The 23,642-nt window shown below is 45.2% G+C and overlaps 1 protein-coding gene and 1 pseudogene across 1 annotated transcript; both read right to left on the reverse strand.

Moving 5' to 3' along the window:
* Positions 1-5,016: 5,016 nt before the first annotated feature.
* On the reverse strand, positions 5,017-14,549 carry LOC136653755 (vomeronasal type-2 receptor 26-like). The gene is made up of 6 exons (XM_066630636.1): positions 14,335-14,549; positions 11,910-12,087; positions 8,160-9,014; positions 7,179-7,406; positions 6,576-6,702; positions 5,017-5,918 (listed from the first exon to the last, which is right to left on the reverse strand). Exons 1-6 carry the CDS (start codon positions 14,547-14,549, stop codon positions 5,017-5,019), a joined length of 2,505 nt encoding a protein of 834 aa, XP_066486733.1.
* A 1,891-nt stretch (positions 14,550-16,440) lies between these two features.
* On the reverse strand, positions 16,441-22,991 carry LOC136653756 (vomeronasal type-2 receptor 26-like; annotated as a pseudogene).
* Between the last annotated feature and the right edge of the window lie 651 nt (positions 22,992-23,642).

Genomic DNA, 23,642 nt, shown 5'->3' on the forward strand with positions numbered 1-23,642 from the left:
TCCAAGTGCAGTTCCAGGGTTGACTTCGAGGAGCAACTGTGGCCTGTGCTGTGGGCGAACTCTGTCTTTGGTCAACTGTTCTGAGCAGTTCACCTACTCCTAGCAAGCCTTTGAAGCTTTTTGGAAGGTTTTCAGAATTTTTTTGCCACCATTTGGTGAGCTGTTCTAAACATCTTCCCCACATTTTCCAAACTTTTTTGAGGGTTTGGGGTGTTTTTTTTGGGGGGGGGGTTTGAGTTTTCTTTTTTTTCTTTTTTTGGTAAGTTGCAGAGGTTTGGGGAACCTACTACCAGCAGTTAAGGTAAGTTTCTTTGAACTTTTCATAACTTTTGGGAAGTGGTGGCTAGCGTTTGAGGTACGTACATTTTGGGGGGCCAGCTGGCCAGTTGGCCAGTTTTGGCCTGCTGTTTTGGGGAGGTTAGGGGAGTTTTTCCAGCAGTTTGGGGAATCTGTGGAACTCATTTGCAACTGTTTTTCCAGACCAGGATTTAAGGAGCTTCTTCACAGGGACATCTCAAGCAGTGGAAAGGTAGGGAGCTTAGCTTCACCATGTGCATTTGTTCTCTTGTGTTGGGGGGGCTATTATGCCACTTGTATTATGCCGGGCAGGTTTGGCCAGGGGTGGTAAGGTGTGTGTGAAGCGGATGTGAAGCACTGCCTTTTGTTTTTGCGAACGTAGCAACTGTGCTGACATGGGTCCCAAGAAGGCTGCTCCTGCAGAGGCCGGGAAGAGGACAAAGAAGAAGATTACGCTAGAAATGAAGAAGGAGATCATCTGGAAGCACGACGGAGGCATGCAAGTGACAGACCTCGCCAGGGAGTATGGGAGGAATCCACCCACCATCGGGACCATCCTGAAGATGAGGGAGAAGATCCTTGCAACAGATGTAGCCAAGGGAGTCACCAGGATCGTGAATAACCGGCCAGCTGTTCTGGAGGAGGTGGAGAAGTTGCTGCTCATCTGGATGGAAGAGAAGCAGCGTGCAGGGGACACAGTGACTGAGGCTGTCATTTGTGAGAAGGCCAAGGCCTTGCACGCAGACCTCATACAGCAAGAGCCAGGAACCTCAGCCAAGCCAGAAGTCTTCAAGGCAAGCAGAGGCTGGTTTGAAAGATTCAAAACCAGATCTGGAATCCACAGCATGGTCAGGCATGGAAAGGCTGCCAGTTGCGAGGTTCCTGCGGCTGAGGACTTTGCCATGGAGTTCCTGGAGGTTGTGACTACACAGGGCTACCTTCCACAGCAGGTCTTCAACTGCGATGAGACCAGTCTGTTTTGGAAGCGGATGCCCAAAAGGACCTTCCTCACTCAAGAGGAGACCAAGCTGCCTGGCCACAAGCCCATGAAGGACCTCCTCTTCTGTGCCATCGCCAGCGGGGACCTGAAGATAAAGCCCCTGCTGGTGTACCACTCCGACAACCCACGGGCCTTCAAGAAGCACAAGGTAAACAAAGACCGGCTGAGCGTGTTTTGGCGATCCAACGCTAGGGCTTGGGTCACACGCGTCCTGTTTGTGGACTGGGTCAATCTGGCTTTTGGCCCTGCTGTCAAGCAGTACCTGCTGGACAATGACCTGCCGCTGAAGGCCATGCTTCTGATGGACAATGCTCCTGCTCATCCTCCAGGCCTTGAGGAAGACTTGTTAGAGGACTTCCGCTTCATAAACATCATGTTCCTGTCGCCTAACACCACCCCACTACTCCAGCCAATGGATCAGCAGGTCATCGCCAATTTCAAAAAACTCTACAAAAAGGAGCTTTTCAGGCGCTGCTTCGAGGTGACCGATTGCACCAACCTCACCCTGCGTGAATTCTGGAGAGACCACTTCGACATCGTCAGCTGCGTAAAGATGATCACCATGGCCTGGGACGGGATCAGCCAGAGAAATCTGAATTTCGCTTGGCGCAACCTGTGGCCAGACTGTGTGGCAACAAGTGACTCTGATGCTTCTGCACCTGCACCAGAGTCAACAGTGCTGGAGGACATTGTTTCCTTGGGGAGGACCATGGGCCTCGAGGTCACAGAGGAGGACGTCTGTGAGCTGGTGGAGGACGACGACCAGGAGTTGTTCACCCAGGAGCTGGTCAAACTGCAGGCAGAGGCTACGCAGGAGCAGCCCTCTTTGGAAGAGGAAGAAGCGACAAGTGAGGAACAGCTGTCCTCCACGGAACTGAAGGACATCTGCCAAAAGTGGAAAAACGTGCAGACTTATGCACAGCAGCACCACCCAGACAAGGCTCTGGCATGTGACCTTGCGAACACGTTTGATACAAGGATCATGTCCTCTTTCAGAGGGGTGCTGAAAAGGCGGCTGAAGCAGCAGACCATGGAGAGGTTCTTCATGAAGAAGCAAAGAGTGGAAGAGGAACCTGCTGCTTCTACCAATGGTGCCCAGTTGCCTTCTTCCTCCTCCTCGTCCTCCTAGAAGCCTTGAAGTCAAGCCTTGAAGCCTTCTCCCAGTTGACCAGCGTTGTCCAAGTTGTCTGGTAACAGAGCAGTGATGCTGAGACTTGGGGGACAGAGGGGTCTGTCTCCAGGTTGGCTTTGGCTAACTGTAAACTGCTTCTGTCCTAGCTAGCCAGCCCTCTGCAGTGCCCCCCTTGCCGACAAAAGTCTAAAAAACAGGAAAAAAAGGGCACATCCAATTTCATGGCAAAAAATTGGAAGTGCCCTCTTTTTTTCTTTTTTACATTTTTACAGGAAAGGGGAGCACTGCGGAGGATTTCCAGGACCCCCCAGTGTTTGCTGTAGGGGAAAAGAAAAGCCCTCCATCCCTTGGCATAATGCATCAGACCAATGGACTCTAGAGAGAAGCTTGGCTTCCACATTCTGTCAACCACAGGTTCTGGATCGTCTTCAGGGGGAGCCCCATGTAGGGTGCCCCATGGTCATCCAAACTCAGTGTTGCTAAGATGTAGATGAGAGCAGTCAGTTCTATTTTTTATTTGTTTGTTTTGTTTTTCCATGAGTGGGTGTAGCTGAGGCACCAGCTGAAGCAAGTTGGAAGCTAAAAGAATTTCAAGGGCTTTCAAAACAAGAGACAATTATGCTGGCCCATGTGGACCACCCAGCATTTTTTTGACAGGAGCAGCAGGAGTGATTGGGAGTAAAGGGAAATGCACAACCAGATTGTCCAAAGACTCTTTCACCTTGGGAATGAGTGTGCTCTTTCAGGACCTTGGGAGATGAACAAGAGGAATGGGAGCAGGTGTGACTGATCTCTGTCTTGAACCTCACTCCTAGAAGAGTGACTGAGGACTGAGAACTTCAGCCATACAGACCTCAAAGTCAACATTGGAAGTGATCCATTCCACTCTTTTATTTCCCGTAAAGACAATGTTGTGTCATCATGTAGTGCTCTACTGCAAGTGCATTTCCTGGTCACTCCTGAGTCCCCAGGCTTCTTGGAAAAAAATGATCTTTTCTGAGCATGCTTAGAATAGTCCAGCAGTGACCAAGACTTATGGTGAGACTCATTCTACCATAAGTTCCTTCACACTAAATCCTTCCCATCAAACGTCCATGCTGCTGCAGGGGTTTGGGGAAAAGATCAAAGTGCTGTCAGACAGTGTTGTCTACAGACAACAGAGTGAGAGCATAATGTTGACGGGTTATGCAGAATAGCCCAAATGTGGTGTGATATGGGACTATCTTGCACTGGCTACTCATATCTCATTTATTTCCTGAACCTTTCAATTCAGACTGTGGGGTAATCCCAAATAATTCCCATTGATTTATAAGAAGGTTATATACAGATTTTGTGTACAAAATCAAATTACAGGTGTGTGCCACTTAACGACGGGGATACGTTCTGCAATCCCCATTGTTATGTGATTAGGTCATTAAGTGAGCATTCAGTCCAATCCATTGTCTTTGTTGCATAAACAGACATTCCCTGCCAGACACTAGCTGACTGCACAGGTTACTGGAGATAGATTGCCTCTTCTTTGCATTAAGAGTCTCTCTGTTGTGTAAACAGACCCACTGCTGCAAGCTATGGGAGATGCAATTGCCTCATTAAGAGCATCTTTGTTGTGCTTTGACCACCGTCATATATGTGGTCCGTCATTAAGCAAACAGTCGTTAAGCGGCGCATGCCTGGACTTAATATAGAAGGTAGTATAGCTGGACAAATACATACAAACTTCTTGTATTCTTTAATTCTTCCTTTTTATTAACTCTCAGTGTTTGGAAGTATTTCCAAATTGGGGGCTCAGAAAAATGATGTGACAGAGGAAAAGATACAGCCCAACAGCACTGCAGTGTAAACCAATATAGAATAGATCTTCATCTTGTGGAGACTGGGGAATATCTAGTTAGCACCCCCCCCCAAGCTAAAGTAGCTCTGAGGTTCACTTTACAATTCATGGACAAGGGATTCTGGTACCAGCATCCCTGAGATGAGAAGGCTGTTGGGACTATTTGCTCCCCCTTCTTGATGTCTCCAGAATGCACATCAATTCCTAAATCTAATCTCTACCATGAGTGTCAAGGAGCACTTAGCTAAGAAATTTCACCTAGGACTTTTGCCAGTCCGGCTGAGGTGAAAAATCTCCCGTTCTGCAGTCACGGTGGTAGGAGAGCAAAATATCCTACTCTCCCTCCTACAGATGACCACCTAATCCTGGATGGCCACTTGGATGGGTGGGAGCTTCCAACTGCAGACTGAGGGAAAGAAGACAAGGCAGCTGATTAACTTGCCCAGGATCCTCTTCTGTTGTCGAGCCAGCAACAATAAACTACTACCTCACAGTTACTGACAATAATAATATGAAAAAGCATTAAAAATATCTGCAAAGCAGCAGCATAAAATGAAATATAATCCAAGAAATCATCCCCCATCTGAGGGGGTTATGTAAGGAGAGGCCCTCACAGAGAAGGTCTTCTGACGCTTCCCTGAACATTCAGGCTGTCTGAAAGAAATTGTCACTTCTGAGTAACAGAAATCTTGTATGTAATGCAGTTTAATCAAAATCAACATAATATTAGGGCATTACTTAATATTAATTCATTATTTAATGGTTCCTTCTCATTAACTGGTCTTTTTTGTTCAGTTCAGGTCTCACTAGAATAATGTAGCACTTGGGGGAAAAGATACAAAACAGGAGCCCAGAACTGGAGGCTAAGATGGAGAAGATCTCCACAGCCACCATGTACTTCCCCTTGGTGCTCAGGTAAGAGGGAACAAAGGACAACCACACACTTGAAAAGACCAGCATGCTGAAGGTGATGAACTTGGCTTCATTGAAACTGTCCGGCAACTTCCTGGCTAGAAAGGCCACAGAGAAGCTGACAAGGGAGAGGACACCCAAGTAGCCCAACACAGAGTAAAACATGAGAGGTGACCCTTCATTACATTTCAGTACAATTTCTTTGACAAATGAGTGCATGTCCAAATCTGGGAATGGGGGAGAGGTTGCTAACCACACAGTACAAAGAGTGGCTTGAAGAAGGGTGCAGGGAAGGACGATGAAGGTTGACAGTCCTTTCCCCACCCACGTCCTGATCCTGGATCCTGGCTTGGTGGCCATGAATGCCAAAACAACAGTGATGGTCTTGGCCAACACACAAGAAACAGCCATTGAGAAGATGATACCAAAAGTAGTTTGTTGAAAAAAGCATGATAACTTTTGTGGCTGGCCTATGAAAAGAAACACGGAAAGGAAGCAGAGCAGGAGGGAGGTGAGAAGAGTGTAGGTGAGTTTCCTGTTGTTGGCTTTGACGATGGGAGTGTCCTGGTGCTTCATGTAGATCCCAAGCACCAAAGAGGTGATGAAGGACAAGGAAAGAGCACAAGTGGATAGAGAAATCCCCAAAGGTTCTGTATGGGACAAGAAGCTGATATCTTTTGGAAGACAGGAATCCTTGTCCTTGTTGGGATACTGATCCTCTGGACATTGAACACAATCATCCATGTCTGTAAGAGAAATATGATTTTTCTGTACAGTTTCTTGCAGGAAAAAAAAAATATTATTACTATTATTATTATTCCACCTGTGTGCATGGTGCTGTACATAGACTGGAAAAAACAGATTCTGCTGTTAGGGACTTGCAATCTGAATTGGAAAATAAAAATAAATTATTCTTTTCTGATGCCTGTAAAGACAAAGTATGACAAGCAAAGTTGTTGAAATGGTTCAGGCTTGGGACATTGCGAGAACGGCAGCTCCAGCTTCCACAGCATTCAGCCCCTTGGGCCTGAAAGCTCCACTCGGGGCTGCTCAGATTTTGCAGCAGGAATATCATTGTCACAGATCTGAGTAGCCCCATAGAGTAAAGCTGAAGGGGACAAATGTTCCTACCCCAAGTTGACCTCCAGCAGCCTCTGGTCCCACATTGGATGTGGTGGATGCAACATTGGCCTCCTGAATCGCAGCGCAGGACTGTTGAGAGGATGCAGCTTGGTGTGTCTTGTCAATGGTCAACAACCCGGTGGCGGGCCTTGACAAGTTTAGCACCTTGTCACTGTGCCTTGACATGAAAAATGTTGAAAGTCACTGGTCTATGGTGTCCCTGGGTGTGCATGTGCTGGATTACAGTTCATCTAGCTCATAGTGAACACAGTAGGTCTTACCCTCCTGGTTTGAAATCTTTCCTTCTGGACATGGAAGGCAATTGTAACAGCAAGATGGCTTCCCTTCTATTTTGGTCTTACTGTAGCCAGGAGGGCAATTGTTGTTGCAAAGAGAAAGAGGTCGTGTCTGTTCAGAAATGAAAGAGGACAGTGGTTTAACATTCAACCAAGTGTGTGTTTACACACTACTTCCAGAGCTGTGTTTTTGTCCCACTTTCAGAAGACCTCCAAGTGGAGGCAGATGTCTTCAGAAAAGAAATTCAAGGTGTTTCCAAATACCTAAAAGAGAAGTGTGCTGAATGAGCACCAATGACTGTAAAGAGATAGCTTTTGGAGCAGTACTTGTACATACATCCTTATCTAAATGTTACTCAGAAGCAGAACTTACTCAAGAAAATATCTACCTCCAAACCCTTTTTAACTGAACACGTGGGTCTAGCTGTTGCTGGATCTTGCAGAACATGGTCCTTGGAAGCAACTTCCGGTCTCATCCAGGCGGATTTGTGAGGCACAAGGAAGCCTGCTGCCTTCCAAATGTCATATCAGTGCCAGAATAACTGTATAGACTGCGTGATTACCCCATGGATTGTCTGTAGTACCTACCTGGTTAAACTGGCTGGGCCACACAATGACATGCTCATGAATTTTGAGCACTTTGTCTGGGGGAGCTTGTGGTTCCATGGTTCCAAGTTTGACTCTCTGAAAGGACTGGTTTGGGAATACCACCCAGTTAAGAATATCAAAACCAGCAACAAGTTCTCCATCTTGGTCAAAGGACACTTTTTCTCCAGCACTGTTGTTAAAGGATACATTTCTCAGAAAGCCATGGAGCTTGTTTAAAGGGAAAACAGGACAATAAATGTTTGCACTCATAGATGTTCTTCATCATAAATATTACTAATAAATAAATAAAGGGGAATTGGTGTTTTTAACTGCTTCGTAGTGGCTCACTGGATCAAAGTACTTGTGGTGATCGTAACAGAAACAGAACTAGAAAAAGGTGAACAAGGAGCTTAGTAGCCCAATCCTGAGCTGCCCAGAGGAACAGCAGCACCAAAATGGCTGCGAGTGCATCCAATGCACACCTGGCAGCCATTGCCAACTCCTCGGGGGAAGGGGACATTTGTCCCCCACCCCCCAGGTAAGCAAGCATGCCTCGCAATGGGCTACTCAGGTCTGAGCCAGCTATTTAGCTGAGGCAAAGTTGGGAGGCCCCGTTTCGGACCAGGAGGTTTAACGCAGGGTTCTGGATCTGGCGGCACAGAGCTGTGCCAGCCCCACCTCCTTCCTGCCCCGCTCCCATCCCCTGCCCCAACTTCCCCCACCCTCCCTGCCTCCCACCTGCCCCAACTCTTAATAAGATCTTCATGTGATTCAGCTGACTGGCAGTAAAATGAAAGATATGAACATCACAGCAGCGGATACAAAATAGTTCTGTGCACACTGAAGGGCCTGTTCTTATATGTTTCTCATGGATCTTGTCAAAATATCTCCTGCCATGGCAGGGTTGAAAGTAAGCAATCGATTGATGTGCTTATTTTAAAACATTTATACTTTGCTACCTTTAACTGGCCAAGATATTACCTGCCACCGCTGATGATCCAGAGGCCTTCTTCTCCAGTGACTTATCCTTGTACTGTGTTTGAATTGGGATGAGTACATGGAATGCAAGGCATGTGCCACAGCACAGACAGCATTGTATACACTGTAGCTGTGGCCGGTCATGCTCGTTTCAAACACAGACCCAGGCAGAGTCTCCAGCTTCTCCTCTCCAGTGCACATCTCCCTGCCCTCCTTCTCTGTTACAGAGCTGGGGAATGCACAGGCAAAAGCCTCTTCCCAGAATTCCCTGATGAAGCCATCTTCTTTGTACATGGTGGGGCTTCTCTTCTGAAGGGACGTCTGGAATCCAGGCACCTGCTTTGAGTGGATGGCAAAAGACAGTGCGCCATGGAGGAAGTGGATGTCCCAACTTCTTTGGAAGGGAAATGAAGTGAAGTCCATCTGGGCTGTCAGAAGCCAGACTTTAGACATCATTTGTCCATTCTCAAATTCAAGAATATGAGGCATTATTCTTAGTATCATCATGGTTTGAATTTCCCCACGTACAAGCACAGTGTTGGCACTGCTCCCCCAAACAACTCTGACGGTTTCAAACCCTTCTCCCACCATTTCAGTGACTTGACTCGCAGATGCTATTTTTGGGATCTTTGCTATGAAGTCAAAGCAAATCCCTTTCTGGGAAAATGTGGGAAGCACATCTTGTATAAACTGTTCTCCACAGTCATCATCTACATAGATCACCCCAATCCATGTCCAGCTGAAATGAAGCAGTAACTTGAGAATCCCCATATATTGCTGGTTCGAACTTGGGAACACTCGATAGAAGTAAGCAAGTCGTTCTTTGGTACTCATCACTGGAGCAGTTCCATATGTGAGCTACAGACAATAAAAAAAGAAGAAAGAGGAAGATCTGTTGTTAGATATCACACTGTTTTAAGTAGCATTTCTGTTCCTTCAGCTAAGGATGTGGACATATCCACACACCATCGTCAGTGCCCTACTGTACGAAACATGTCAGGAAAGGGTTGGAACAGGGAGGGGAAAGGCAGGATGGGTGGAACAGAAGAGAGGGTGGGCAGAATGTGGGGGTGATGAGGCAGGGAGGAGGGCAATCAGGCCTGGGATTGGGAAAGGATTGGCAAGTGTGGCGCTTGCCAAATTCTGACCCCCTTCCAGGGCCTGTGTCAATGCAGATTGCACCAGCAATTGAGCTGCAATATGACCCTATTAGGCCCCTTCTAATTCTATGATTCTTTGGTATAGTTCAGGTCAATCTCAGGATTGCAGAAGTGCTGTCCATTCTCATGCCGACGGCTGTGAATTCAAAAATGAAATGAAACTCATTTCAAAAATGAAAACATTGAAATTTCATTTCAAAAATAATAATTAAAAAAAAAACTTCCTTTCAAAGGTCTGTATGAATCTAAACATTGCTGGGCATGAACCCCATTTAACAAAGTCATGTGTATTGCTGAGCAGTGGCGTCACTAGGATTCATGTCAACCGGTGCGGGAGGCCTGCACGTCACCCCATGCAGTGGGTGGGGCAACGCCCCAGGTGGTGGGCGTGGTGATGTGCCATAGCCCTGCCCCCACTGGTTTTGTGGCTATACCTTTTGTTAGAACACAGATATTTCAATGTGGTTTGCTTCATTGCATTCTGCATGAAATTACGCATTGATTGATAGATAACATGATGGTGTTATTCCTCCAAATTCTGATTTTAGTGATGTTGAAAACTTGTAGAGCAGGGGTGTCAAACTCATTTCATATGGAGGGCCACATAGCATTCAGGATGCCTGCTGAGGGCCAGAAGTGATGTCATTAGGCAAGAAGTGATGTCATTAAACAGGTCATAACCAAAAATAAACACTTTTTTCTCACTTAGGAACTCATTAGCTGCAAATGACAGAAGAGAAAATATATGAATCTTGATCATATTTCAAGATATGGGAGAGCCCAATTTTCATGTGGGCTGCCCTTTCAGCAGTAACACCTCAGCAGTGCTCAACAGCTGAGAGCCTGAGGGCTGCATAAAAAGCTTCCGCGAGCCCCATCCAGCCCCCGGGCCTTATGTTTGACACCCCTGTTGTAGAGTCTCACACACACAAACCCCGTGTCAACTTACTAACACCTTATTGCAGCAGTTCTCAAACTTTTAGCACGGGGACCCACATTTTAGAATGACAATCTGTCCAGGACCCATTGGAAGTGATATCATGGCCAGAAGTGACATCATCAAGCAAATTGAAATAATTATAAATAATTCATTTAAAATAAAAGAAATAATTAAATAAGGGGGAGCCAGTCCTGTTCCACCAAGTGAATCTACTCTGAAGTAAGTCCTGTTGTGGTCAATGGGGCTTACTCTCAGGAAAGTGTGGGTAGGATTGCAGCCTGTGAGCCCAATCCTATGCATGTCTACTCTGAAGTAAGTCCCATAGTGGTCAATGGGCTTACTCTCAGGAAAGTGTTGGTAGGATTGCAGCCTGTGAGCCCAATCCTAGTAGTAGTAGTAGTAACTTTCTTATCATTGTGCTACAGCCGAACGAAATTTATGCACCTTTGAGATACAAGCATAAATATATACTACATTTCCAACAATCACACTCTGCACACTCACCCACACATATGACCTGCATCATAATATAAAAACAGTATAACAGACCATAATGCCCAGGAGCATGGTAACAACTATATCGCCTTATTCAACGTAATTTTCTCTGTGGGATAAAAACTGTTCAGGAATCGTGTGGTGCTGCAAGTACAAAATAGAAAACTTCCCCTTACCAGCTGAAGCCTCGTTTTTGTCCTTTTTATTGGTGGGGAGGCTGCCTTCTGTTGCATTCCAGCTCCATCGGATCAGGACCCTTCTGGTGTCCTCACATTCCCCTTTGCCTGGCCTGACCACCAACCAAGGCACATCTGCCTACTCATGAGTAAACATGACTGTGAGGCTGCTTTGCTTTTCATAGGGCTCCATAGACTGCAGCTGGGAGGGAGGAACATCCTTCTCAGGCGTTTTGGGGGACTGAACTCATTGAATCAGGAGCATTCTGCAGTCCTTGATCCTCTCTGCCTGCCATCTCCGATGAACTAAGGCACATAGCCTACTCGCGAGTAAACACGACCTTGTGGTTTCGTTTCTGGCACTATAGACGCAGCTGGGAAGGAGGCAGGGAATTCCTCGGGTGTTCTTAGGGGTTGCATTCATTGGATCGGGATCATTCTGGATTCCTCTCTGCCTGCCCTTCCTGCTGGACTATGGCACATATGCCTATTTGCAAGTAAACGCGCAATACGGCTCACTTTCACATTCCTTAGGGATCCATTCATTTTTTCCTTCCAGTTTTTTGGCCATAACTTTGGAATGAAAGGAGCAATTTCAATTCTGTTTTTTGCACTGCACTCTGTTGGACATTTCGCATCCAAGGGTGCATGGCATGATGGGCTAGCTCCTCCTCCTCCCACAGGGCACCTCCTCCTCCCACAGGGCAGGTCACCCCCCAGGCACATCACCTGGTGCGGCCCACAGCCCCCCCGCACCCCCTAGCGACGCCAGTGTTGCTGAGCACATTGCACAGGATTAAGCTGCAAAGTATTCTTTTCTTTTATCCCAAGTACCAACCAGATCTTTAACCGACACTCAGGATGCATCCTGTTGCCTTAAAAAAATCACCATTTCTGAACTTCAAACTGCAAAATCACACCTGAAAGTCAAAACAGATGTGAACAATTTGCTAAACTGCAACACTTCATGTGCAAACTTTACTTGTGGCATCTTGTAAATACCCAGGATGGCTGCCATGTGGAGACCGACGTCAAAATTAGGACCACCAATGACAGCTGCTGGAATGTTCTCAGCATCACACTTGTAGTTAGGAGTAAATCTGCCCCGTCTGGAGAGAAGTTCCATTGAGGCATGAAAGGTCCACCTTGGACGGAAATGGCTATTATAGATGTGGAAGCCCAGGGTGAGGTTGGGGAGGATGTGCAGATTTTCATTGATCTCCTTTACTGCAAATTCCAAGGCTGGGATGTGCTGGTACATTTGAGTCATCATCCTGCCATTAATGAAACAAACAGCATATAGATTCAATGCCAATTTCTAAATTTGAACTTGAATGCAATCTGTAAGAACATAAGGACATTAGAAGAGCCCCGCTGGATCCAATTTGCTCCAGAAATTTCTCCAATCCCCTTTTAAAGGCATCTAGGAAAGATGCCATCACTACTTCCTGTGGCAAGGAGTTCCACAAACTAATTACATGCTGGGCAAAAAAATATTTTCTTTTTCTTTCCTAACTCTCCCAACACTCAATTTTAGCAGATGTCCCCTGTTTCTGGTGCTATGTGAGAGAGAAAAGAGCGTCTCTCTCTATCCACCCCCTGCATAATTTTGTATGTCTTAATCATGTGCCCCCTCAGGCACCTCTTTTCTAGGCTGAAGAGCCCCAATGTTGCTATGGTCTGTGTCCTAGTGAGGAGAGAGGAAAAATAGGCACATCAACCTGGGCACCCCCATGAATTCCAGCCCATCTCCTGGCTGTCCTATGGAAACTACGAGTTGGAGTGTTTGCATACACGTCACCGCAATGTATATTGCCTTCTTGCTATATCTTATCTTTAAGAAATTCAGCTGATTCTTTCAAATATCTCTCATCACTGGGTTGTATTGCTTCCTACCTCCACACAGTTTACAGTTTGTCACGTTTAGCTGTCAAATCTTTGGACTGAAGCAAGGGGGTGGCATTCACAGAAAGGGTGTTCTTGGTGTTGTGGCATTCCCTCTTGGATCAATGACAATCAGCCTCCTCTCTGAACACATGCTGTCAGGGCTTCAACTGAGCATCTGAAGATGTGATAGAATGGTCAGTTTCCATTGCTCCTGGATATCCTTTGTGGGCATTTTTTTCAAATAGTAGGGATTGTTATTGCTGTCTAGGAGCAGAGGAGGGCACCCTCATTGAATGGCTGGCGCAAATGGAACTACTTGTGAGTAGGGCTGCCAAGGATCAGGTTGTCCTGATAAGCCTCCCAGCTGCTGACGCTTCTGTCCCAACACTCACCCAGTCCCTTCCACCCCTTCTGCCCTCTTTACAGATGGGCAGGGACATCAGGGCAGTGTTCAGAGAGCTCCAATACATGCACACACTACCTGACGTAGCTCCATTTTTCCCACTTTTTTAAGGGGGGCTTTTTGAAGAGGGGGCAATTTGACTCAAGTCTATTAGAGTCACTAAAAGGTGACTCAGAAGCCCAGAAAGTGCCCCCATTAGGACTGCTTTTAGAGTAGGGGGGCAGTGACTCGGCGACTCAACTTGAGTCAAGCCCCTGTTGATTAGCATGTTCAGAATGTTCTGCACCGAGAAATATCATTTTATTTGAATTCTTGAACATCACAATGCCACTTTCTCCTGGGTGGAAACTCTGAGATAGGAAAACAGATTGCTATACTGCAGGCACAATTTGGGGGAACAGAATTCTGTGAGATCATCTCTTTCCCAGCGGTGCTGTACCATGTACATATAGGGTTGAGTATTAGGGATCACAAGAGGAAATGAGGTACATTTTTTGATTGTCCAATCTGCACTTCTGCAAGCACATGAGGAAGAGAGTGCACACAAATTTGTTGTGTGGCAACTTGTGCATTGTGTTGATAAACATGTTTCTCAAGTAGAAAGCAAAGCCAGAATTTAATTTGGATTTATCTATTTGAGAATCTTCCACTGTTACTTCTGCCTGTGCAGGACACCATCCTGGAATGGAATAATAACCAGAGATACAATCTATAGTTCAGAAAAGAAAAGAAGCTGAAAACAGATCCCAAGACGTAGTTGTGCACTAATGAAAATAAATGTGTCTGGGTGCTCAAAATGAGATCAGCATCAGTGGTTGTTCCAAATGCCCGGAAGCAAAGTGGGGAGACTTCATCCTGTTGTTCTGATGGAACTCAAGGGGAAAATGGCACATCTTTCTGCATGTGTCCAGTATGTTCAGAAGATGTAGTTAACACTCTTTGACACACACTACACTAAACACACTAAACTAAAGTGGGGAAATACATAGTTTCAAGAATTCTACATTCCCCAGATGTGAAATTCCAACTAATTTCAATTGATTGAACTGGGCTGGAGAAGAATAAATTCATCACAGAGACATGACAAGGTTATCATCAAAAACAGAATCTCCCTTACATGAGCTCATTGAAGAGTTCCTGGGATGGATGTTTTTCATAAATTATTGTGTTGGAAAATCTGTAGATCTGAGAGACAACAGCAGCAATGACGAAGTCTCCAGACCGATAATATTGGTGGAGAATGAGAAGAGGGTCACTGATGGTGCATTTACCAGCAGGAACACTGAGCCCCACCTGAGGCAGCAGAAATGCCAAGACTGCAAACATGAACATCTCGCAGGAAAATGTGGCTTTGAGACACTATTTCCTCGGATCCCACACTGTCTTGCAGAGGTGCCTCAGCTCTAGTGCCTCTTATGAATCACCATTCATTCCGCTGATTGAGATTTCAGATACTTTAAAGAGTCATAGATTGATAGAACTCTGCCTGTCCCTAGCATCATCTTGGAATGATCCAGGGGATATTGACAACATCCTTCACTGTTGTTCTCTAATTGTGGGAGTGAATTTCCCTGAGGATGTGGAGAAGCAGAAGTAGTTAGCGTTAATTTAATAATGAAAGGGGTGACAATTACATTCTCAGAGCTGAAGTTAATTTGGGACATTGCATCAGAAAACATGCTGGTCAGGTCTTCACAAAAGTTTTCTGCTGACCTCTGAGGGGGGGGGGAGCAAAAAGTGTGAAATAAACTGAGTAAGGAGAATGGCATTCAGAATAGTTTTTTTTTTTAAGTACCTCAAAGAAAAACGTTTTTTTAAAGATTTTTTGAAGAGATCATAGTGTTTTGCAGAAGTTCAAACTAGGAAGTTTCATTCGTAAGGAGTAATCAAGGTTTTCCTACTATTTATTTTTTTTCACAGGCCTGCAATCATTTTTTTTTTTTTTTCAAATGATTAGCTGATGTCCTTGAAGGTGTCTGCAGCCAGAGCAATGAACTTAAGGGAGAACCTTGTCAGCCACATTCTGTCCCAACAGCAGGTTCTAGATCAGGGGTGTCAAACGCGTTTCATACAGAGGGCTGAAGTTTGCATTCAGGACTCCAGCTGAGGGCTAGAAGTGATGTCATTAAGCAGAAAGTGACATAATTAAGCAGCTAATTATCAGAAATCAGACCTCATATAGAAACTCATTAACTGCAAATGAGAGAACAGAAATCTTGATCATATTTTCAAGATTTGGGAAAGCCCAATTTTCAAGTGGGCTGCCATTTCAGCTAGATCACCTCTGCAGCTGAGAGCCTGAGGGCCGGATAAAAAGCTTCCGGGGGCTGTTCTAGGTCATCTTCAGGGGCAGCCCCATGAGGACTGAATTACAAAAATCTGAACTCAATGTTGCTTAAGATGACCCAAAGGAATGGTGTTGAAACCTAACCCTTGAACAGTGACTGAGGACAGAAAGTTTGAGCTTAGCAGAGGCAAGAAAGGAAGCAATTTCACCATTTTATATTTCGAAAGCACCTTCAATACAATGTTGGGCCCAATCCTAAGCCCTTATATGTCCAAAGCACCTTCAATACAATGTTGGGCCCAATCCTAACCCCTTATGCCAGTGCTTTCCAGCACTGACATAAGGGCAGTGCAGTTCTGAGGAAAGGGAACAAACATCCCCTTACTTTGAGGAGGCCTCCATGGGTGACACCCAACTGCAGCATGCAGCACACATCCCATTGGCACCGCTATGCCAGTGCTAGAAAGCCCTGACATAAGGGGTTAGGATTGGGCCTGTTGTGTCATTATATAGTGTCCTACTGCAAGTTTTTGGAAGAAGAAATGATTCTGCCAATAGGCATCCACGAGCACTAGTGATGGAGATACATTTCCTGGTCACTCCAGTGAAGGCAGAGCAGGAAAGGCTGATGTGAAACAGTTGTGAAAGCTGTAAGCATTGGCAGTTTTTTTCTAAATATGCTACTGAGGAAATCTATAAAAAAGTATTTTATTTATTTTAATAGATGCATGTCCTGCTTTCCTCTTTATAATTTGAAGTAGCTCATAATAATAAATGAAGAAAGCAGTGCTGTAGCTAAGGGGGTGCTGAGGGTAGCAATTGCTCTGGGCAAAAAGCTTTAGGAAGCAACAACCTGAGATTGACGCTTGTGAAAAGATTGGTATATTTGAATAATACCACTATGCTATATACAATTTGATATGGAATATTAGAGTTTCATTTAATATTCCTTCTCATTAGCTGCTCCCTTCTGTTTAATTCAGGTCTCACTTTAATAATGTAGCATTTGGGGAAAAAGATACAAAATAGTAACCCAAAACTGGATACTAAAATCGAGAAGATCTCCACAGCCACCATGTACTTCCCCTTGGTGCTCAGGTAAGAGGGAATAAAGGAGAACCACACACTGCAAAAGACCAGCATGCTGAATGTGATGAACTTGGCTTCGTTGAAACTGTCCGGCAACTTCCTGGCTAGAAAGGCCACAGAGAAGCTGACAAGGGAGAGGACACCCAAGTAGCCCAACACAGAGTAAAACATGAGAGGTGACCCTTCGTTACATTTCGGTACAATTTCTTTGACAAATGAGTGCATGTCCAAATCTGGGAATGGGGGAGAGGTTGCTAACCACACAGTACAAAGAGTGGCTTGAAGAAGGGTGCAGGGAAGGACGATGAAGGTTGACAGTCCTTTCCCCACCCACGTCCTCATCCTGGATCCTGGCTTGGTGGCCATGAATGCCAAAACAACTGTGATGGTCTTGGCCAACACACAAGAAACAGCCACTGAGAAGATGATACCAAAAGAAGTTTGTCGACAAAGGCATGATAACTTTTGCGGCTGGCCAATGAAGAGAAACACGGAAAGGAAGGAGAGCAGGAGGGAGGCGAGAAGAGTGTAGGTGAGGTTCCGGTTGTTGGCTTTGACAATGGGAGTGTCCTGGTGCTTCAGGAAGATCCCAAGCACCAAAGTGGTGATGAAGGACAAGGAAAGAGCACAAGTGGACAGAGAAATCCCCAGAGGTTCTGTGTAGGCCAAGAAGCTGATATCTTTTGGAAGACAGGAATCCTGGTCTTTGTTGGGATACTGATCTTTTGGACATTGAACACAGTCATTCATATCTGTAACAGAAAATGTGTCTTTTTTATGGACACAAAATTGTACATAAAATACAATATGTGCGGGAAGGAAGAGGTGGAGGTTAAAGGGCATGATGGAGAGGGTGGCTACTGATGTGGGTGACATGAGCCAGATGCTATGCCCTCCAGTATCTACTGGCATGCTTCCTTTCCCTTTTGTTTTACTTGGAGAAGGAAAATATAAATAAAGCTCTCTATTCCCTCCTCCATGCTGGATACAATCCAAACCTTTTTGGTTCAGCTGCATTGGTGGGGGATATGATTGGGCTACTCAACTGCATTATTGGCCCCAATGGGTCTATTCAGGTCTGTGCCAGCACTTTCACTAGTCCAGTTGGCCAAAGGGGGCATGTCGAGGACAGAAAGGAAGCAGAGGAGATAAGTGGTGCTGCTCTCACAGATATTTGACCCCTGCCCTTCCCCAACAGATTTCCAGCTGGCCCCAATCCCCACCTGATAACCCCTCTTCCCACCCATGGCCCATGCCTCCCAACAACTTATCAGCACCAGTACTGGCTGGGTGCTATGTGGGTGTGCATGCAGGGTTGTTGCCACCCATTCATGCTGGTGGCCCCCTTTAATGTGCAACTTCTGCAGCAGTGAGCACATGCTGGGTTGCAGTACATATAGTTCATACTGGACATCATATATCTTACCCAGCTGGTTTGAAATCTTTCCTTCTGGACACGGAAGACAATTGTAACAGCAAAATTGCTTCCCTTCTATCTTGGTCTTACTATAGCCAGGAAGGCAAAGATCGTTGCAAAGAGATAGGGGCCGGGCCTGTTCATAAAGGAAAGAGGAGAGTGGTTTGATTTTTGAAAAGCTTTTTTGGGAATTTGTAAGTATCTGGTAGGTTCACAATAAACCTTGGGTTGCTGCTGACCTTGAATAATAGAAGTGATTTCAGAAAGTTTTGGATGTTCAGTATACATACATATATACTTACATACATATAGATTGTATGTATATTTCTCTCTCTCTCTCTCTCTCTCTCTCTCTCTCTCTTCACACACACACACACACACCATGCAATTTACTTTATAGAACAGTTTTGTAGTGCAATCTGACCCACCTAACTGGTGTCCTCCATTACATTTATTTCAGGCAGAGTTTTGACAGCACCTGAGTAACAGCTCACACTGGAAAACAAAATGGTCACACCATCAACAGTCCATCGGGCCTACCTGATTAAACCAGTTGGGCCACACAATGATATCCTCGTGAATTTTGAGCACTTTCTCTGTGTTTGCTTGTGGTTCCATGGATCCAACGTTGACTCTCTGAAAGGACTGGTTTGGGAAGGTCACCCAGTTGAGAATATCAAAGCCAACAACAAGTTCTCCATGTTGGTCAAAGGACATTTTTTCCCCAACACTGTTGTTAAAGGATATGCTTCTCAGAAAATCATGGAGCTTAGGAGAGAAAGGGAGAATAAATGCTTGCAAATCACAGACATTCTTAAAAATAAATATTACTAATAAACCGTAGGGTGATGGCTGCTTTTAAATGCTTCCTAGTGGCTAACTGGATCAAAACACGTGTAGTTATAAGTAACAGGCATCAAAGTAGAAAAAGGACAAAGAACTTTGTACCCTAGAAGGAAAATGAATGAAGAAACTGAGAGCAAAGCATGACACAGGACTAGTGACAGAACATGGAGGAACAGGCAAATCTCCTCTCTCAGTGGAACTGTCTAGGGACAACTTGCAACACTTTCTACACCTTCAATGAGTATGATTCAGTACTGCACAGGTCTCAACTCAACAACCCTCTTCCACCAACAGCAATGCATATACGTGTGACATACAAGGCAGGGAACACAAGAAGTCCCCCCTAGGAGAAGGTCAATGGTCCAGCTAGTCTGGCATCCTGTTTCTCACAGCGTCCAGCCCAAATCCTCTGAGCAATTCAAAAGTGACCTTAGGATGGGCAAAGATGAGAGTTGACAGAGTGTTTGAGGGGTGTGGAAGAGGCCTCAGTGACTGTGCTGTATGAGCATATCATACATTTACTTACAGGTTTCCTTACACACATTAGTGGCACCAGGGCATCCGCTCACCTTTCACTGGGGCAGAATGGCTGTGCTCTATGATGTCTCATTGGAACTTCAGTGGCACCAGGCATCTACTCACCTTTCGCAGGGGTGGAACCGCTGTGCTCTATGGTGTGTCATGCATTGTGTTCCCTCTGGAACATGTGTTCCAGGGGTGCAGTAGGTCCATAGGCTTGGGCTGTTACTGTTACATAAGCATGCATAGGATTGCAACCTAACACCACAAGCCTATGCACGTCTGCCCAGAAGTGGGTCCCATTACATTCAGTGTTATGCTGCATTCAACAGCTAGCTGTGTGTGAATAAGATTGGAGACAGGCAGCTCAAACCTAGTCTGCCCTTCATAGGCAGTGTATCACAGCCCCAGTGCCGTGGGTGGGTGTTGAAAACATGCAAGACAGGTTTGTGCCTCCCAGAGAGGAAGCAGCACTGGCGTGGAGTCCTGCATGGTCCCATCAACACTGCAGATTGACCACAGCCACTACTGGTGAGCAGATGACAGGCACGTGGAGGCTTGTGGGAGGACGGAGGAAGCCTGTCTTGGTGGGGGAGGGGAGGAGAGGGTGGAAGAGGAACCAGACTGGGTCTTTTCTACCAAATCCCAACAGTGGTGTTGGGGCTCACGATTTAGCTGGTGCAGACCAAAGAAGACCCATTGTGCAGACTGCAGCTTTACTTAGGGGAAGGGGACGAATGTCCTTCCCCCAAGGAGTCCTCCAGCCAATTTGGATCTAGTGCTAGATCCAGCAGTAGCCATTTGGAGCTGCCGCACTGTGCTGGAGAAGACTGGGCCCTAAATTTTTAGATTTTGGGCAGAACAAGAGACACCCACTCCAGATTTATTGATTCATAGAACGTCAGGTTCCATGATGTTTATATCTTCCAGTTTGCTGCCAGTTGACAGACTTTGCACATGAGGAGCATAATAAGAGTCAAATATTTATTTCATTTCTGTTGAGTAGAAGTGAACGTTGTCTGCTGTTGTTTGCTTTGGGAACCTTATAGTAGTGGGGAAAGGGGAAATATTTGTGCCCTTTTCCCCACTAATACAAGGTTGCCAAAGCAGACAACATTCACTTCTGCTCAACAGAAATGAAGTAATTATTTGACTCTTATTATGCTCTTCATGTGCAAAGTCCGTCAACTGGCAGCAAATTGGAAGATATAAACATCATGGAACGTGACGCCAATGTGGAGACACAGCTCTTTGCTCAGGGAAGGGCAATCAAAATGTGAACTTAAGCTTAGTTGTACAAAAATTTGTACTGCTTTGTTGTTGTACATGCATGTTGTACAAATGTTGTACTGCTTTGGCATTTATCAGGTCAAGATATTACCTGCCACGGCTGGTGATTGGAAAATGTGCTTCTCCCATGTCTCATCATTCTTCTGTGTTTGACTTGGGATGAGTACATGGAATGCAAAGCATGTGCCACAGCATAGACAGCATTGTAGACGCTGTAGCTGTGGCCAGTAATGCTCGTTTCAAAGACAGACCCAGGCAGAGTCTCCAGCTTCTCCTCTCCAGTGCACATCTCCCTGCCCTCCTTCTCTGCTACAGAGCTGGGGAATGCACAGGCAAAAGCCTCTTCCCAGAATTCCCTGATGAAGCCATCTTCTTTGTGCAAGGTGGGCTTTCTCTCCTGAAGGGACATCTGGAATCCAAACACCTGCTTTGAGTGGATGGCAAAAGACAGAGCGCCATGGAGGAAGTGGATGTCCCAACTTCTTTGGAAGGGAAATGAAGTGAAGTCCATCTGGGCTGTCAGAAGCCAGACTTTAGACATCATTTGTCTATTCTCAAATTCAAGAATATGAGGCACCATTCTCAGCGTCATCATGGTTTGAATCTCCCCATGTACAAGCACAGTGTTGGCACTGCTCCCCCAAACAACTTTGACGGTTTCAAAACCTTCTCCCGCCATATCAGTGACTCGGCTCAGGCTTGTCAAAGGTGGGAATCATTCTATGAAGTCAAAGCAAATGCCATTCTGCAAAAACATGGGAAGCACATCGTCAATGAATCTCTCTGTATTATCTTCAATATAAAGCACCCCAATCCATGTCCAGCTGAAATGAAGCAGTAACTGGAGAATCCCCCTATATTGCTGGTGCCCACTTGGAAACATTCGATGGAAAAAAGGAATTTGTGCTTCGTTACTCATCTCTGGAGCAGAGCCGTATATGAGCTGAAAACAATTGAAAAGAAGAATTAAGAAGATCTCTCGATATATATTATATTGTGAATAGAATTCAAGTTCCATCACCTGTGGGTCTATCCAGCCAACATGATGTTTCTGTCTCATGGAGAGTCTTCTCTCTCTCTCTCTCTCTCTCTCTCTCTCTCTCAGCTTTAATTGATGGCTAAAGATGTGTAATAGATTGGCCATATTTTGTAGGATAATGTATTCTCTCTCTGGCCAAACCGATTTTTGCCCTGAGGGTTATTTTAAGCTGCCTTGGGCTGCTTTTATAGGAAAAGATGAGAATGTACATTTTTTGCAATAAGAACTTGTTTACAAATTAATTATAAAAAATGTCTTTGTGTGTTCTTATGATGTACTGAAATGGTCCTCAAGTTGAGACTGAATTCATCTGGAAAGAGGCAAGTCCATACCAAGGCAAGGAGGCTTGGAAATCCGCATAATGCACTATAGTCCACACTAAAATAAAACCTTTTCATCTGCTGAATCTGACTGAAGGGATACTTGCCCCGAGAGTTGTTCAGTGTTCATGCCATAGAAAGATGTTAGCTATCCATTTTTCCCAATGTAATTTGTTAATTTGAAAGTAATGTAATATAAATATCGAAACTGATGTATTTTTTTTATATCTGACGTGCAAATTCTTTAACTGTCACATGAGAGGAAGATGAATCCCATTACTATGTGTGTGAGAAGAAAAATCTTTTTGGATTGTTCCTTCCACATTTTGTTTAGTTTAAAATGTCCTGGAACTAAGAAACTTGCTGCCCAATCCTATCCCCCACCACTGGCACAGATACCCGGGCATCAAAGGAGTGCAGGCTGCATCCAGTGACAGGCTGTACAATCTAACAGCCAGCATGACCAAGGCTACCAAGTCACCTATGGGTCTCTACCAGTCCAAGGAGAGAAAGGGGGAGAGTGGGTGTTTGGAGAGTGGGGGCATGAGAAAGAAGGGGTACCCCCTCCCATCATCCCCAAAACTCCCCCTCCCCACCTAGGTCACCCATCTGCTGCCAACTGACCAACACATGTGAATGGTTTGCTAACCTTTGACGCTTCCTGCACAAATCTTACTTGTGGCATCTTGTAAATACACAGGATGTTTGCCATGTGAAGACAGACATTAGAATTAGGTCCGCCAATGACAGCTGCCGGAAGATTCTCAGCATCACACTTGTAGTTAGGAGTAAATCTGCCCCTCCTGGAGAGAAGTTCCATTGAGGCACGAAAGGTCCACCTTGGACGGAAATGACTGTTATAGATGTGGAAGCCCAGGGTGAGGTTGGGTAGGATGTGGGGATTTCCGTTGATCTCCTTTACTGCAAATTCCAAGGCTGGGATGTGCTGGTAGATCTGAGTCATCATCCTGCCATTAATGTAACAAACAGCATTATAGTGTTAATGTCTATTTCTAAATTGAAACGGAATGCAATCTGGACAATGATATCCTGTTGCTAATGCTCCGTCTGCCAGGGAAGAGAGAAGAGACATGGGCACGTCATCCTGGACACTCCACCTCTATGAATTCCAGCCCATCTCCTGGCTGCTCTATGGAAACTACGAGTTGAAGTGTTTACATATACATCACTGCAATGTGCATTATCTTATTATTGCTATAACTTGACTTTAAGAAATTCATGTGATGCTTTAGAATGCTTTGACTTTTGTGGTTATATGGCCTCCTACCTCAATGCAGGCTCTAGTTTGTAGTATCTAACTGTCAAATCTTTGGACTGAAGCAAGGGAGTAACAGTCCAAGGAAGGGTGTTCTTGGTGGTGGCCCCCCACAAATGCAGCATTCCCTGTAGGATGAATTACAATCAGCCCCATCACTGAAGACCTGCTGGAAGGGCTTGAAGATCTAATGATGTGATAGCATGGTCAGTTTCCATTACTCTTGGATATCCTTTGTAGGCATTTTTAAAAAAAAATTATAGAGAATATCATTTCTGTCTACCCTTTCATATCAGGTGCAGAATATAGTTCACAATGTATTGTGCTATTGATTAGAATGTG

The sequence above is a fragment of the Tiliqua scincoides genome, chromosome 5 (genome assembly GCF_035046505.1).
Source record: "Tiliqua scincoides isolate rTilSci1 chromosome 5, rTilSci1.hap2, whole genome shotgun sequence".
Lineage (NCBI taxonomy): Eukaryota > Metazoa > Chordata > Lepidosauria > Squamata > Scincidae > Tiliqua > Tiliqua scincoides.